Source organism: Bacillus rossius, chromosome 8 (assembly GCF_032445375.1).
Source record: "Bacillus rossius redtenbacheri isolate Brsri chromosome 8, Brsri_v3, whole genome shotgun sequence".
Taxonomy (NCBI): domain Eukaryota; kingdom Metazoa; phylum Arthropoda; class Insecta; order Phasmatodea; family Bacillidae; genus Bacillus; species Bacillus rossius.
The window spans coordinates 45,051,893-45,069,555 of NC_086336.1; the positions used below are offsets into that span (position 1 = coordinate 45,051,893).

Below are 17,663 nucleotides of genomic sequence, written 5' to 3' on the forward strand. Positions count from 1 at the left end.
TTTGTAAATGAAATAGAAACATTAATGTAAACTCACATATATTTGTACATTACATGAAAACAACTGTATCACTACAAAAGTGTTTGCAGTAATACTGGGTTTGGATTATTACCCGGAATTTATGATTTGTGTTGTCCCAGTACCGCCAATATTTGTAAATCGTTCCCTGAATAGCTTCCCGGTGTTGACTGCGCACATAAATAAGCACAATAAAACAAAAGAAAGTCTTCTTATTGACTATCTGATTATCTTTTCCAGGGTTTAAAAATGTAAGATAGAATTAAACATCAATTAAAATATAAAAAGCAATAGTGAATTTTTTTTTTCCTTTTCGGGGCTTTACAAAATAATCGTGTCTACGTTGCGCCGCTACTTGCTGATTATGCCAGAGTTGAGACACAGAATTTAAGAGGCTATTGCTTCCGTTACTCTGGACGTGGAAATCCAAAGTGTGGGAAGAATTGGACTTTAGGTTGGATGCACAAATTGAAAATTACTATGAAAAAAACTATGTGTATGATTTGTTTGTAAATTAACTAAATTAAACGGTTATAATATACCATTGAAACTGGGAAATTCATTTATGGATATCCTATATTTAGGGACCGGAAAAATTCGCGGATTCAATGACCTCTAGGATAGCCTCCATTATCCTCTGCACATCTCAAGTAAACACGCGTGTTCATTGGTTACCAAATTGTGAGTCGTCTCCACTGGGTAGCATGTGATTCGACGCTTCTTTGGTCGCTAGTCTCTAATTGGCCCAGAGAGCTCCAGTTAAACCACGAGCCAATAGCAGAACCAGCAGAATTATACACATGTTTGAATTTCAGTCTATCGCGAAATGAATACGCGAATTTTTCCGGTCTCTACCTATATTGCAAACAACATCTTGGCATAAGAGTAGTATATAATAGGGCATCCGAGGACATGGCGCTGGCGCGTGGAGCCGAGAGCCGGCTCCGCCATATTGGATTGTGACGTCACGGCGGCCATCTTGGAGGAGTGTAACGGGACACAGCGTAACGGGACAAGTTTGACCTTGACCTTTGACCCTCAAAATTCGCCAAAATTGGGCAAAAATTGCCCAAAATTCCTCAAAATTCGTCAAAATTTCCATTTCTGTGAAAAAAAATTACGCCAAAAAATCTCAAAAAATTCCACAATTCAAAAATTCCCGTTTTCGAGAGAAAAATTCCCGTTTCGAGGGAAAATATCCCGTTTTTAGTCCTTAAAAATCCCAGCGGCTAGAAATGTCCATATGTAGGCTTAAGCATCCATGTCTACAGCCTACGATAAGCCTCTGACGTCATCATGGATTATGACGTCACCGTTGCAATTTCCGTTACGCCCGCCATATTTAACTTTTTTATTTATTATCCGATTTTAATGAAATTTTTTTTAAAAATTATAAAAATATTCATTTAATAAAATTTTAATAAAAAATATTTAAAAACAAACATTTACGACACGGAGTTTGGAGTCCTCGGTTCGAACCCGACGAGAACAAAAAAAAAAAATGGCGACCGATCCTTCCCCCCGCGGTGGCTGCATGCATACTGACTCCCACCACTTTTTTTCAAAGCATATATATCGTCAGGTAGTATGACGTCATGTCCGACATCTTGTCCTCGTCTGCTGGAAGCCATCATCAGTGTATCGTCGGCGAGAGTGCGCTGACGCCATGTTAGTTTAATTCTTATCCGCTAGAGTGCAGTAATCATTTATTATTGCTGTGACACCCGACATCTTGTCATTTGGCCGCCATCTTGAAAATCCGTAATTATTTAGCTAGAAATTCGGGAAAAATTCCAAAATTCATTAAATAAATTTGTAATCTATATACTGATTGATTAGGTCGACTAAGGTCCTTGGTACGATCTGGGACGATGCAAAAAAAAAAGGAAATATAACATCAATTTAACATAATAGTAACAGGTTCGAAAATAAAAACACTGCAAGTTCTTTTACAAACATAATATTTATTACATAATTTCTATTTTACTACAGGATCACCTGCGAAGGTTAGCAATCTTACAAACATTTAGGTCCGCATAGGCGTGAAATGACTAATTCTTAGCTCCAATCGGTTTATACAAGACAGAGTCCAGCCAGATCCTTTACAGACATAGTCCTCCTCTTCTTGACAGAGTTTCTGGATACCTTGTTTAACAGTTTGCTTGATATCGTTAGAACTGTAAATTACTGCAGCCGATGTCTTGAATGCACACTTCTTCACTTTGTCATCGAACGGATAAGGCTTTCCATATATACAGTCCAACCACAAGTTATATTTCAAAGGTCCGTTTGTTGCTACGTCATCAGTAAGCTGATTGATTATGTCCTGTCTGATATCATCAAGAAAATTACAAATGTCCTTTGACTCACTTAACGTACTTGGATAATAGTAGTCTTTCAATGTTCCACGAAATGCAGACTGCGCCAAGTAGAAGCCATTATCGTTCACTTGTAATGCTCCGATCACAGTCTTATGTTTATTTTCATGTTCAGATGCCACAGCAATCGGTTGCTGCACATCAGTTTTTTTACTTGTACGCTCACGAGTCACCAATCTAAACTCAGGAGTCGTAATTGCTGCAGGTAGTTCAGCAGTAGGCGCACGGACTTCACCTTTACAGTTTATCGAATGTTGGCGCAAATTATCAATTCGAGTAAACCATTTATGACACTCGTCACAGCGAAACTTCATGCGAGAAGGATTCTTCGTACATTTACTCCTCTCATGTCTCCGTACATCATGTGCAAATGCAAACGTCATGTCGCAGTAGCCACAAGGATGCCTAGTTGAAGACAAACCCGAACCAGATGTCGCTGTTACTGCAACTGAATCATTTCCAGGCATACTCTTATGCACATCAATGCATCGTTGTTGTATAGAAACCTTTACTTTCTGCCGCACTGCAGGTCCTTTACATGTCTCCAAGTGATGCTTCAAATTAGCATTTCTTGTAAATTGCTTGCGACACTTAATACAACCAAACATTTTACGATAAGGGTTCTTGGCACATTCTCTCTTCTCGTGTCGACGAGCATTGCTGATGTTTGAGAAAATCTTGTCACAGTAACGACATCGATGTTCGTTAGATGACGATTCGCCATCCATTGAAGTCTCCATCGAGGGCGAAACAACGTTCGTCGAGGTTTCCTGTACAGTCAGCACTACCGGCATTAAAGTCTCTTCTGCTGGTGGTATCACATCTGTTGAAATCCCCTCCAATGTTGACGTCATCGTTACCAACGGGATCTGCTCCAACATCGTCGGCGCCGACGTCATGGTTCCCGTAGTCGATGGTACATCCTCCATCGAGTACGACGTTAAAGTCGGTAAAGATGCCATCGAAGTCTCAAGAACAAGCAATTACACGTCTTATGCACCAGAAGAAACAAACTAGGTGATCCGTACACCGTCGACGGCAGTAACAAACTGAGCGTCCTGATGTCTAGGACTCGCTTATATACATGCACCGGATGGAATAATACGCTAGTCAAATCAAGAACAATTTATTATAATACTAGAGTCAAAACAACATTAAAAAAATAGAAGCACCATCAAAAAAAAAAAAAGGAAGCACACTTGGAAGCACCGACAACGAAAAGGCAGCACATTTGGAAGCACCGACAACGAAAAAGGCAGCACCATCATCGAAAAGGTTGCACATTTGTCATTGGCTCCAATATTCATTGGCTCCAATATTCATTGGTTCCATCAGTCTATTGATTCTATCAGTCTAGTGACTCCAACAGTCATTGACACCAACGGCCTTTTTCTTCATCAGCTCCAATGATATTTGGCTAGAATGCTACGAGTCTAAGAGACCATGAGGCTACAATTCTACGAGTGTACAAGACTCCTCCAACTACCTTCAAGTGTATAAAGCTCCAAATGCTCCAACAGCTCCAACACGCAATGTACGCGCAATACATGCAATTTACACGCAATATAGGTAATGATTACACAGTACACACACACAGGAAACGGAACGAACACACAGTACACACAGGAAACGGAACGTACACACAGTACACACAGGAAACGGAACGCACACACAGTACACACACAGGGAACGGAACGTACACACAGTACACACAGGAAACGGAACGTACACACAGTACACACAGGAAACGGAACGTACACACAGTACACACAGGAAACGGAACGAACACGTAATATTCACACAATTGACACACAGTACACGCAGAGTACACGCAATTTACGCAAAGTACACCCAATGTACGCAATGTACGCAATATATATGTAATGTACACACAATGACTATGCTTCGTTCGCGCAGGACAAGCATTTAATGAAAACGAAGCACGTTTGGACGGAAATTCTATAAAACGAAAGCTCATTTAACGAAAAGGAGGCGCCTTCTCTCGTTCATTCAACTTGGTAGGATACGATCTTCAATGATAAGTTAGGATATAATCTCTCCATCAGTCTATGAATCCAACAGTTTATATTTCCATTAGCCATCGACTCCAACAGTCATTGACTCCAACAGTCATTGGCTCCAACAGTCATTGCCTCCAACAGACATTGTCTCCAACGGCCTTTTGGTTCATCAGCTCCAATGATATTTGGTTAGAATGCTACGACTCTAAGAGACTATGAGACTACAATTCTACGAGTGTACAAGACTCCTCCAACTACCTTCAAGCGTACAAAGCTCCAACTACTTCAGCAGCATTATGTTATAATAGTACAAGGCTACTTGACTACGAAGCTACAAGTCTACATGGCTCCAATTGCGGCATCTGTCTTCGTCTGAATTTTCTCTTTGACTCCAACTCCGCCCGCCAGCATCTCTTCGATCTGCACCTCGATTATGTTATAATAGTACAAGGCTACTTGACTACGAAGCTACAAGTCTACATGGCTCCAATTACGGCATCTGTCTTCGGCTGAATTTTCTCTTTGGCTCCAACTGCTACAGCAGCATTATGTTATAATAGTACAAGGCTACTTGACTACGAAGCTACACATCTACAAGGCTCCAATTATCACATCTGTCTTCGTCAGCATTTTCTCTTTTGCTCCCACTGCTCCAACAGCATTATGTTATATGATTCCATGGATACTTTGTTACATAGCTACAGGTCTACGAGGTTCCAATGCATCATGTTTACGAAGCTTCCAGAACACAGGGTTACGAGACTGCGAGGCTACAGGACTACGAAGCTTCCAGGACACGAGGCTACATGGCTACGAGACTTCATGACTCTAACTGATTACAATAGCACCACTCAGTGGTGAGAGTTAGGTTATCTCATGCAAAAGTACTTTATGCATGTAGTTCTGCTTTTCAACAAAGATGTCGCCACATGTTGCTTGCAGGTAAATAATACTTAGTTCTTTTATGCGGGATGCGGGATGCTCACTAACGATCGCAAAAGAAGGATGGCTTCGCTAGACTCCAAGGAAAAGGAAGTTCGTCTTGCATGTTGGTGCTCCACAGATGTCTCATGACGTAATATTAATTTGACTGAGTAATGATATTTGTCAATTCCACCTGATAAAAATATTGCAAGGTATGATTTAGTAGCAGAAATTATCGAATTAAATGTAACTCCAATTAAAATGACATGTCTCAATAGACAAAAAAAATCCATGCAGAGAGTGGTTCCTCAGAATAGTCAGAAACACTTGAAGAAACCACAGGAATGATTGCAAGAACACGGGAAAAACCATCAGATTATTCACATTAATAATCAGGAGCACACGGAGAAAACCATCATAATATTGGCAAGAATAATCAGGAGCACACAGAGAAAACCATCATAATATTGACCAGATTAATCAGAAGTACTCGGAGAAAACCACCACATGTTTTCCTTGATATCATAAAATTACAGGAAAAAATATTTAAAAATAAAAATAAATTAATAAAAAAATAAAAAAAATAAAAAAATGCATAAATTTCTGGCTTGTACAAAAACTCTATCTTTGCTCAACAATGATAAGTTTACAAGCTAGCAGAAACTGTTTATGCATTTTTTTATTTTTAATTTTTTTATTAATTTATTTTTATTTTTTTTAATATTTTTTTTCCTGTAATTTTATGATATCAAGGAAAACATGTGGTGGTTTTCTCCGAGTACTTCTGATTAATCTGGTCAATATTATGATGGTTTTCTCTGTGTGCTCCTGATTATTCTTGCCAATATTATGATGGTTTTCTCCGTGTGCTCCTGATTATTAATGTGAATAATTTGATGGTTTTTCCCGTGTTCTTGCAATCATTCCTGTGGTTTCTTCAAGTGTTTCTGACTATTCTGAGGAACCACTCTCTGCATGGATTTTTTTTTGTCTATTGAGACATGTCATTTTAATTGGAGTTACATTTAATTCGATAATTTCTGCTACTAAATCAAAACTTGCAATATTTTTATCAGGTGGAATTGACAAATATCATTACTCAGTCAAATTAATATTACGTCATGAGACATCTGTGGAGCACCAACATGCAAGACGAACTTCCTTTTCCTTGGAGTCTAGCGAAGCCATCCTTCTTTTGCGATCGTTAGTGAGCATCCCGCATCCCGCATAAAAGAACTAAGTATTATTTACCTGCAAGCAACATGTGGCGACATCTTTGTTGAAAAGCAGAACTACATGCATAAAGTACTTTTGCATGAGATAACCTAACTCTCACCACTGAGTGGTGCTATTGTAATCAGTTAGAGTCATGTAGTCTCGTAGCCATGTAGCCTCGTGTCCTGGAAGCTTCGTAGTCCTGTAGCCTCGCAGTCTCGTAACCCTGTGTTCTGGAAGCTTCGTAAACATGATGCATTGGAACCTCGTAGACCTGTAGCTATGTAACAAAGTATCCATGGAATCATATAACATAATGCTGTTGGAGCAGTGGGAGCAAAAGAGAAAATGCTGACGAAGACAGATGTGATAATTGGAGCCTTGTAGATGTGTAGCTTCGTAGTCAAGTAGCCTTGTACTATTATAACATAATGCTGCTGTAGCAGTTGGAGCCAAAGAGAAAATTCAGCCGAAGACAGATGCCGTAATTGGAGCCATGTAGACTTGTAGCTTCGTAGTCAAGTAGCCTTGCACTATTATAACATAATCGAGGTGCAGATCGAAGAGATGCTGGCGGGCGGAGTTGGAGTCAAAGAGAAAATTCAGACGAAGACAGATGCCGCAATTGGAGCCATGTAGACTTGTAGCTTCGTAGTCAAGTAGCCTTGTACTATTATAACATAATGCTGCTGAAGTAGTTGGAGCTTTGTACGCTTGAAGGTAGTTGGAGGAGTCTTGTACACTCGTAGAATTGTAGTCTCATAGTCTCTTAGAGTCGTAGCATTCTAACCAAATATCATTGGAGCTGATGAACCAAAAGGCCGTTGGAGACAATGTCTGTTGGAGGCAATGACTGTTGGAGCCAATGACTGTTGGAGTCAATGACTGTTGGAGTCGATGGCTAATGGAAATATAAACTGTTGGATTCATAGACTGATGGAGAGATTATATCCTAACTTATCATTGAAGATCGTATCCTACCAAGTTGAATGAACGAGAGAATGCGCTCCTTTTCGTTAAATGAGCTTTCGTTTTATAGAATTTCCGTCCAAACGTGCTTCGTTTTCATTAAATGCTTGTCCTGCGCGAACGAAGCATAGTCATTGTGTGTACATTACATATATATTGCGTACATTGCGTACATTGGGTGTACTTTGCGTAAATTGCGTGTACTCTGCGTGTACTGTGTGTCAATTGTGTGAATATTACGTGTTCGTTCCGTTTCCTGTGTGTACTGTGTGTACGTTCCGTTTCCTGTGTGTACTGTGTGTACGTTCCGTTTCCTGTGTGTACTGTGTGTACGTTCCGTTCCCTGTGTGTGTACTGTGTGTGCGTTCCGTTTCCTGTGTGTACTGTGTGTACGTTCCGTTTCCTGTGTGTACTGTGTGTACGTTCCGTTTCCTGTGTGTACTGTGTGTACGTTCCGTTTCCTGTGTGTGTGTACTGTGTAATCATTACATTTATTGCGTGTAAATTGCATGTATTGCGCGTACATTGCGTGTTGGAGCTGTTGGAGCATTTGGAGCTTTATACACTTGAAGGTAGTTGGAGGAGTCTTGTACACTCGTAGAATTGTAGCCTCATGGTCTCTTAGACTCGTAGCATTCTAGCCAAATATCATTAGAGCTGATGAAGAAAAAGGCCGTTGGTGTCAATGACTGTTGGAGTCACTAGACTGATAGAATCAATAGACTGATGGAACCAATGAATATTGGAGCCAATGAATATTGGAGCCAATGACAAATGTGCGACCTTTTCGATGATGGTGCTGCCTTTTTCGTTGTCGGTGCTTCCAAATGTGCTGCCTTTTCGTTGTCGGTGCTTCCAAGTGTGCTTCCTTTTTTTTTTTGATGGTGCTTCTATTTTTTTAATGTTGTTTTGACTCTAGTATTATAATAAATTGTTCTTGATTTGACTAGCGTATTATTCCATCCGGTGCATGTATATAAGCGAGTCCTAGACATCAGGACGCTCAGTTTGTTACTGCCGTCGACGGTGTACGGATCACCTAGTTTGTTTCTTCTGGTGCATTAGACGTGTAATTGCTTGTTCTTGAGACTTCGATGGCATCTTTACCGATTTTAACGTCGTACTCGATGGAGGATGTACCATCGACTACGGGAACCATGACGTCGGCGCCGACGATGTTGGAGCAGATCCCGTTGGTAACGATGACGTCAACATTGGAGGGGATTTCAACAGATGTGATACCACCAGCAGAAGAGACTTTAATGCCGGTAGTGCTGACTGTACAGGAAACCTCGACGAACGTTGTTTCGCCCTCGATGGAGACTTCAATGGATGGCGAATCGTCAACTAACGAACATCGATGTCGTTACTGTGACAAGATTTTCTCAAACATCAGCAATGCTCGTCGACACGAGAAGAGAGAATGTGCCAAGAACCCTTATCGTAAAATGTTTGGTTGTATTGAGTGTCGCAAGCAATTTACAAGAAATGCTAATTTGAAGCATCACTTGGAGACATGTAAAGGACCTGCAGTGCGGCAGAAAGTAAAGGTTTCTATACAACAACGATGCATTGATGTGCATAAGAGTATGCCTGGAAATGATTCAGTTGCAGTAACAGCGACATCTGGTTCGGGTTTGTCTTCAACTAGGCATCCTTGTGGCTACTGCGACATGACGTTTGCATTTGCACATGATGTACGGAGATATGAGAGGAGTAAATGTACGAAGAATCCTTCTCGCATGAAGTTTCGCTGTGACGAGTGTCATAAATGGTTTACTCGAATTGATAATTTGCGCCAACATTCGATAAACTGTAAAGGTGAAGTCCGTGCGCCTACTGCTGAACTACCTGCAGCAATTACGACTCCTGAGTTTAGATTGGTGACTCGTGAGCGTACAAGTAAAAAAACTGATGTGCAGCAACCGATTGCTGTGGCATCTGAACATGAAAATAAACATAAGACTGTGATCGGAGCATTACAAGTGAACGATAATGGCTTCTACTTGGCGCAGTCTGCATTTCGTGGAACATTGAAAGACTACTATTATCCAAGTACGTTAAGTGAGTCAAAGGACATTTGTAATTTTCTTGATGATATCAGACAGGACATAATCAATCAGCTTACTGATGACGTAGCAACAAACGGACCTTTGAAATATAACTTGTGGTTGGACTGTATATATGGAAAGCCTTATCCGTTCGATGACAAAGTGAAGAAGTGTGCATTCAAGACATCGGCTGCAGTAATTTACAGTTCTAACGATATCAAGCAAACTGTTAAACAAGGTATCCAGAAACTCTGTCAAGAAGAGGAGGACTATGTCTGTAAAGGATCTGGCTGGACTCTGTCTTGTATAAACCGATTGGAGCTAAGAATTAGTCATTTCACGCCTATGCGGACCTAAATGTTTGTAAGATTGCTAACCTTCGCAGGTGATCCTGTAGTAAAATAGAAATTATGTAATAAATATTATGTTTGTAAAAGAACTTGCAGTGTTTTTATTTTCGAACCTGTTACTATTATGTTAAATTGATGTTATATTTCCTTTTTTTTGCATCGTCCTAGATCGTACCAAGGACCTTAGTCGACCTAATCAATCAGTATATAGATTACAAATTTATTTAATGAATTTTGGAATTTTTCCCGAATTTCTAGCTAAATAATTACGGATTTTCAAGATGGCGGCCAAATGACAAGATGTCGGGTGTCACAGCAATAATAAATGATTACTGCACTCTAGCGGATAAGAATTAAACTAACATGGCGTCAGCGCACTCTCGCCGACGATACACTGATGATGGCTTCCAGCAGACGAGGACAAGATGTCGGACATGACGTCATACTACCTGACGATATATATGCTTTGAAAAAAAGTGGTGGGAGTCAGTATGCATGCAGCCACCGCGGGGGGAAGGATCGGTCGCCATTTTTTTTTTTTTTGTTCTCGTCGGGTTCGAACCGAGGACTCCAAACTCCGTGTCGTAAATGTTTGTTTTTAAATATTTTTTATTAAAATTTTATTAAATGAATATTTTTATAATTTTTAAAAAAAATTTCATTAAAATCGGATAATAAATAAAAAAGTTAAATATGGCGGGCGTAACGGAAATTGCAACGGTGACGTCATAATCCATGATGACGTCAGAGGCTTATCGTAGGCTGTAGACATGGATGCTTAAGCCTACATATGGACATTTCTAGCCGCTGGGATTTTTAAGGACTAAAAACGGGATATTTTCCCTCGAAACGGGAATTTTTCTCTCGAAAACGGGAATTTTTGAATTGTGGAATTTTTTGAGATTTTTTGGCGTAATTTTTTTTCACAGAAATGGAAATTTTGACGAATTTTGAGGAATTTTGGGCAATTTTTGCCCAATTTTGGCGAATTTGGAGGGTCAAAGGTCAAGGTCAAACTTGTCCCGTTACGCTGTGTCCCGTTACACTCCTCCAAGATGGCCGCCGTGACGTCACAATCCAATATGGCGGAGCCGGCTCTCGGCTCCACGCGCCAGCGCCATGTCCTCGGATGCCCTATTATATACTACTCATAAGGTTTCCAAAAGGGTTATTCTGTAATAAAAAGCACAGGAGATTATTATTTGTTGTTTTCTGTGCGTGTGCCTGCAGAAGCCGCTGGACGCCAACAGCTACGCCACCAAGAAGACGATCGCGCAGGGCATGCTGGACATAGCGCTGCTCACGGCCAACGCCAGCCAGCTCAAGTACGTGCTGCAAGTGGGCGAGAAGCACGAGTTCTACTCGCTCATGGTGGCGCTCATATCCGTCTCCATCATCCTGCAGGTATGAGCCCGCCGCCAACGAGGTGTGCTGCACACCCATCCAGCAGGGACCGGAAAAATTCGCAGTTTCAGTGACCTCTAGGATAAACTCAATTGTCCTATGCATACTAGATCAAATGTCACCTTTTAATTGGCTGCTGACTTGTGAGACGTCTCAACTGTGTTCCTCGCGATTCGATTCTTCTTTGGCTGAGCGTCTCTCGTAGGGACAGAGTCCACCTGATAAACCGTCAGCCAGTAGCAGAAATATCGCACAGTTTTATGTATTTGAATATTAACCTATTGCGAAATTAATCCGCGAATTTTTCCGGTCACTACCCATCATCAGGGGCATGCAGATTTCTCGAAAAGATTCCGAGACTGGTTGAAAGTTAAAACACTGTAGCATCGTCTGTGTTTCCGTTATCGGGTGAGTTTTTCCCAGGCACACATCGATTGTTACAACACCAAACACTATTAATTCAGTGCGAAAGCAAACGCGCGTCCTGAATGGCTCGGTCAAATAGGGCAACGACTTCTCTCGCACACGGACGCCAATCACAAGGAATAAACCACAGGTTCGGGTATACCTTGTTTCAGTCCATTAAGCGTTCAGATCTTTTCGCGAAAAATGCCTGCCCCCTACCCATCAGCAGAGACCGGAAAATTTCGCGAATTTTTTTTTTTCTGAACTTCGGTAGACCGCGACAAGGTGCACCCTCACCACCGGTTTCTTCCTTGTGATAGTGAAGTCGTTCGTGCCTTGTTTGATCGTACCACACTCGGGACGCGTTTGCTTCCGCACTGAATCACTTGTGAGATATTGGTGTTGTGACACTCAACATGTGAAACTCACCCGATCACGAAAAACACAGACGATGGATGCTACAGTGTTTTTAACTTTCAGCTAATCTCCGAATATTTGCACGAAATATGCGTGCCCCTACCCGTCAGTAGAGACCCCGGACAATTTCGTGAAATTATTTCGTAATAGGCTAGGATCCAAACCCATTTAAATTTCTCCTGATTCTGCGGTCTAGCCGCAGTTGATATGAAGACTCTGAGGCAATGAATAGAGGACCTGAAAAATTCGCAGTTTCGATGACCTTCAGGATAGTCTACACAGTCCTCTGTACACTCGGGAAAAAAACGGCAGTTCATTAGCTGCTGACTTGTGAATCGTCACAACTGGCTTGCCTGTGGTAGGATACTTGTTTGGTTGAGGGTTTCTCATTGGCCCAGAGTCGTCCAAAAGAACAGTGAGCTAACTACAGAATCAGCCTAAAGGTACATGTGTTTGAATTGTAGATTACCGTGAGGTGAATCCGCAATTTTTTTCCATCCTCTATCATTTAATTACACTCAATAAGTACCGAATCACAGTCATCCCAGTTGACGGTTCTCACGAGTCAGTAGCCAATGGACTGGTGTAATCTTCCCGAGTACACAAAGGATTGTGAAGTCAATCCCAGAGGTCACTGAAATTGCTATTCTTTTTCCTTTCCCTACTCATCATTAGGCACTGAAAATATTCGCGGATTCAATGACCTGTAGGATAGACACCCAGTCCTCCACAACTCGGGTAAAATTTGTCGGTTAATTGGCTGCTGACTTGTGAGACGTCTGAACTGGGTTTGCCTGTGATTCGATACTTCTTTTGTTGCTGGTCTGTCACTGGGGTAGAGTCCTCCACATAATCTGTGGGTCCTTAGCATAGACAACTTGAAGGTATAAGTAGGGGCAGGAAATTTTCGCGAAAAAATCTGAACGCTTACTAGACTGCAACAAGGTATACCCACACCAGCGGTTTCTTCCTTGTGATTGGCGGCCGTCTGTAAGAGAAGTCGTTGCCTTTTTTGCACGATCCACTAAGGACGAGTGTGCTTCCACACTGAATTATTGTGTTTGGTTGTTGTAATAATCGACATGCACCTCAAAGTAACTCACCCAATCACGAAACACAGGCGATCTACAGTGTTTTAACTTCCAGCTACTCTCGGGATCTTTTCGCGAAATTTTCATGGCCCTAGGTATAAGTAGGGGTAGGAATTTTTCGCGAAAAAAAATTTGAACGCCTGTTAGACTGTAACACGGCAATATATTTAGCAGCTTAAATGTACGTATATGTATTTGAATTTTAGACTATCGTGAAATGAATCCGCGAATTTTTCCTGTCTCTAGTCATGGGTAGCGACTGGAATAAATCTAGGTTTCTATGAACTCCAGGTAGGACTCCGAAGTTCTCTGCATACTCAGGATAACGTACCCTTCTCATTGGTTGATGATTTGTGAGTTGTCTCAGCTACACTGTTATAATTTATATTAAATTTACGGATTTTCCAACGAAGGAATCGCCTTAAATAAACAGAGTTCTTCGTCATTTCAGAAAACGTTTTCTTCGTAGAAACTGTGCCGTATTTCGGATTACAAGTTCTGTTTGAAGGCATAGTCAGGAGAAACACACACGCAGGAGAAATAATTGGTAGAGACCTAAAAAAATCGCGAATTAATTTTGCGATAACCAATATTCAAACCTTCAAGTTGCTTTTGCTATTGGCTCACAAATTATTTGGGAGACTCTCTCGCCCAATGACAAACTAGCAAACAAAGAAGTATCGAATCACGAGCAGTCCAGTTCAGAAGTCTCACAAGTCAGCAACCAATGAACAGGCGACTTTTACCCGAGTGTGTAAGGTTACTGTGGAGTCTATACCAGAAGTCCGCAAACACACGAATTTTTTCCAGTCCTTAATAGTTGAGTTTTTGCAGTACGTAGTCTTAACCAGTTTTCGAGAGTTTTGCTTGTGTGCCAAGATAATTCTTGTGGATTAATTTTCGAAGTGAATGAACTTAGTACCCGTGAATCCTCGGAGATGAAGATACAATTTACGAAGATCCCTGGATAATTTGTAACCAGCGCTCTTCGTAAATGTAAGGTGGTAATATTTTAGGGCGTAGGTATTCCTGTGTTTTGATACTTCTACGGCTGAGGGTCTCTCATTGGCCCAGAACGCTCCTGACAAACAGCGAGCCCATATCAGAAGCAGCGCACTGGTATCGGTATTTTAATTCTATAGTCTGTCGTGAGATGAATCCACGAATTTTCCTATCTTTAGGTACCACACCAGTAGAGACTGGGATTGTTAGATTTATTATTTGAAAGCATTTTGGAATGTATCTATATGTTAGAACGGCATTTCCATTGGGTCATGGGTGGAGATCTGATATATTCTGATATCTATTGGTGAGAGTTTCTGGTCTGCATACCATGATACGCTTGAACTGCTTCCTCATTGTACCGCAGGTAGTTTTTACCTGCCCCCAAAAGAAAAAGATACCAATAGCAACATTTACAGAATTCAAATGACCCAATCACAGGCAATACGGCCGGAAGGTACAATGTGGCAGCAGCCAGCGGACAATAGACACCCGCTTATTCGTGTACAATAGTGTGGAGGTCATCCTGGTGCCAGAAAATAACGCGTTTTTTTCGGGTCTTGAATCATGGGTAGCTCGACAAGCCCCTAACATACCTGAACTCGTATGAGCCCACCACATTCAATCCTATAAGACGGTAAATTGTGGCAGCCAGTCCATCATCAAAGGAGTTGTTAGAGTGCAAGTTGTACAAGTGAGTGGAGTCCAGCCTGGTACCAGAAAATAACGCGTATTTCAAACGCATATTCTCGCGGAATATTGGTAGTTTTTGGACGGGTGACCTGTCAAAATTTTGGCTAGTGTTTGCAGAACCGAAAAAAAGAAAATTAAGTACAATGCATTTCCTTGACCAGTGTGACATGATTGATTGTTTTAAATAGGCTTTTGCGTTTCATCGCCAACGTGGGAGTCAAACATCCCCCCGAAATATTACAAAAATATTTCTAAAAACTAGTTTCATAATAAATACTTTACAATTATTTAAAAAAAATGTTTATTTTTAAAATTCTAAAAACACAAACACTACTAGAGTTTAACCATATGCATTAATAGCAGAAGCACTAAAATAAAATAAAATTGTGCCTACGGCATTGAAATGGCTTATAAGAAACTGCAACACGTCAAAATGGCCGATATAAAAAAAAGATAAGTAATCAGTCGGAGGTAAAGTAAGAGTGATTTAGAGAAACTTTGGGAAACTGGAATCTTCATGGCGAGACCTCGAATCGAACCCGGGTCTTCTGCAATTACGAAGCCAGTGACTTACAATTACGCCAACTCAGCAACGACGTTTGTGTTAGTTATGTTTGCGTTACGGTTAGTTCACGTATACGCATACGCCAAGAGAACGAGAGACATTCCAACCATAAGAATCGGTGAAACATAAAATGAGAACAAAAATAAAAAAAACTGAAAAAGATGTGTAATTTAAATTATTTTAAACTGCAGTGAGTTACAATGTAATCTTAGTAATCGTTGGTCAACTATCTGAATCAATTCTCGAGATAATCCCACTTTTAACTATAGTTGCTTCACCTTAAAATCAGTTTCATTGCCACAGCAAAGGGTTTGCTTGAATATGAACATCTGCATAGTTATGTTGCTGCCAAAAATTTGTCCTATTTTACATGCGAATTTAGTCTACAGTAAAAACAATAACTTTCTTTATTAAAAAGTTAATACTATTCTTATTAAGATAAGTTTGTGTTTCAAGCCAAACTGTCGTAATCTCAAGGGAATTTTAATGTCAAAATAAACTAAGCGCATTAAAGAAAATTTTATTTTCATTCATCGTAACAATGTTAATTTAATTTTACATTTACTTAAGTTGAACAAAAAAATACGTGCGTATAATTTTTTTTATTTGCCATAAAAATGAAGTACATATTACAGTTTAGCTATTATTGATTATTTTTTTGTTTTATCATCGGTGGGCACGACATCTTCACTGAAGGAATAACTTCCAAAGCGCGTAAGTTTTATTACTGACGTTCCGAGAACGATTCACTAACGGGAATTTCGATGATCGATTCTTCCCAGAGGTCAGGGTCGACAATCGATTGGAAGACACCGCGCACCTGGCCGACTTACCCCCCTTCTCTCCTCATCGTCAACGACACGTTTATTGCAGGAGAGGTCCCAGTCGATAAGTCGATAATCTTGGCCCCTGGAAGCTTTTCCACAGCCGGTCGCCATGACGACCGTGTCGGCAAACAAGAATGTCGCAGGCTTCGGTACCGGCTCGGTTAGCAGTCTCGCTTTCAACCGCGCCCGTTCTGTTCGACCCTACACTGTTAGAAATTTCAGTAAATTTACGGACTCATATAAACCAAGATTTCTTCAAAATTTCAGATAACTGTGTTTTCGTAAAAAAAAAAAAAATTACTGTATTTAAAATTCCGGGCAATTTTTTTCCGTTAGGAACAGGATAAACACTAAGGTAAAATATATTTTTTTGCAGAAGTCTTAATTAGTCTTTGAAAATTTTGATTAAATAATAATATTTCTCTTGTTGATTCATGTTCGAAGATAACTTAGTATCCGCAAATTTACGAAGGTAACGATAAATTTATGGTGTCCAGAGTTTCGGGTATCAGCGCTTTACATTTTTTTTGACAGTGAAAAAAGAAAATACGGGTGTTTTCACGTATGGGTGGACAAGTTGTAATTTTCCGACAACTTCACAAATATTTCCACCTTCACCTGACATGTCAAAATTGAAATTTAACTTGTCAATAATAAGTAATTAATAATAAATAATGACTAACGTGGCGCCTCTATCCCCTCCGGATGCACTGCACCTATACCTAATGACTAGAGGTACGTAGGGGAAGGCATTTTTCGCGAAAAAATCTGAACGCCTATTAGACTGCAACAAGGTATACCCGCACCAGCAATTTCTTCCTTGAGATTGACGTCCGTCTGCGAGAGAAGCCGTTGCCTTATTTGAACGAGCCACTCATCAGGACGAGTTTGCTTCCGCACTGATTTACTGTGATTGGTGTTGTAATAATCAACATGTACCTGAATGAAACTCACCCAATCACGAAACACAGACACAGTTACACATGCTGAGATCTTCCGGGCATGTTGCTCCGTGCAACCAATAGAAGCCGAGTACTTTGCCGCGTGTTTTTTTTGTTTATTTGTGTTCTAAATACGTTAAAAATGGTTTCAAGTAGAAGGATATCTGGTGTTATACTCTTTCTTGGCGGTTTATTTTTATTATTAGTGACCGGAAAAATTCGCGGATTAATTTCGCGATAGGTTAAAATTCAAATACACAAAACTGTGCGATATTTCTGCTACTGGCTGACGGTTTATCAGGTGGACTCTGTCCCAATGAGAGACGTTCAGCCAAAGAAGTATCGAATCGCGAGGAACCCAGTTGAGACGTCTCACAAGTCAGCAGCCAATG

At 40.5% G+C, this 17,663-nt stretch overlaps 1 protein-coding gene across 2 annotated transcripts in view; it reads left to right on the forward strand.

Annotated features, from left to right (window-relative positions):
• The window catches only part of LOC134534836 (ninjurin-2-like), a 63,184-nt gene that overhangs the window by 21,577 nt on the left and 23,944 nt on the right, over positions 1 to 17,663 (forward strand). For both annotated transcript variants that reach the window (XM_063373461.1, XM_063373462.1), the window contains exon 2: positions 11,157 to 11,330. In XM_063373461.1, the coding sequence (XP_063229531.1) occupies positions 11,157 to 11,330 (174 nt within the window). The remainder of the gene's footprint in view (positions 1 to 11,156; positions 11,331 to 17,663) is intronic.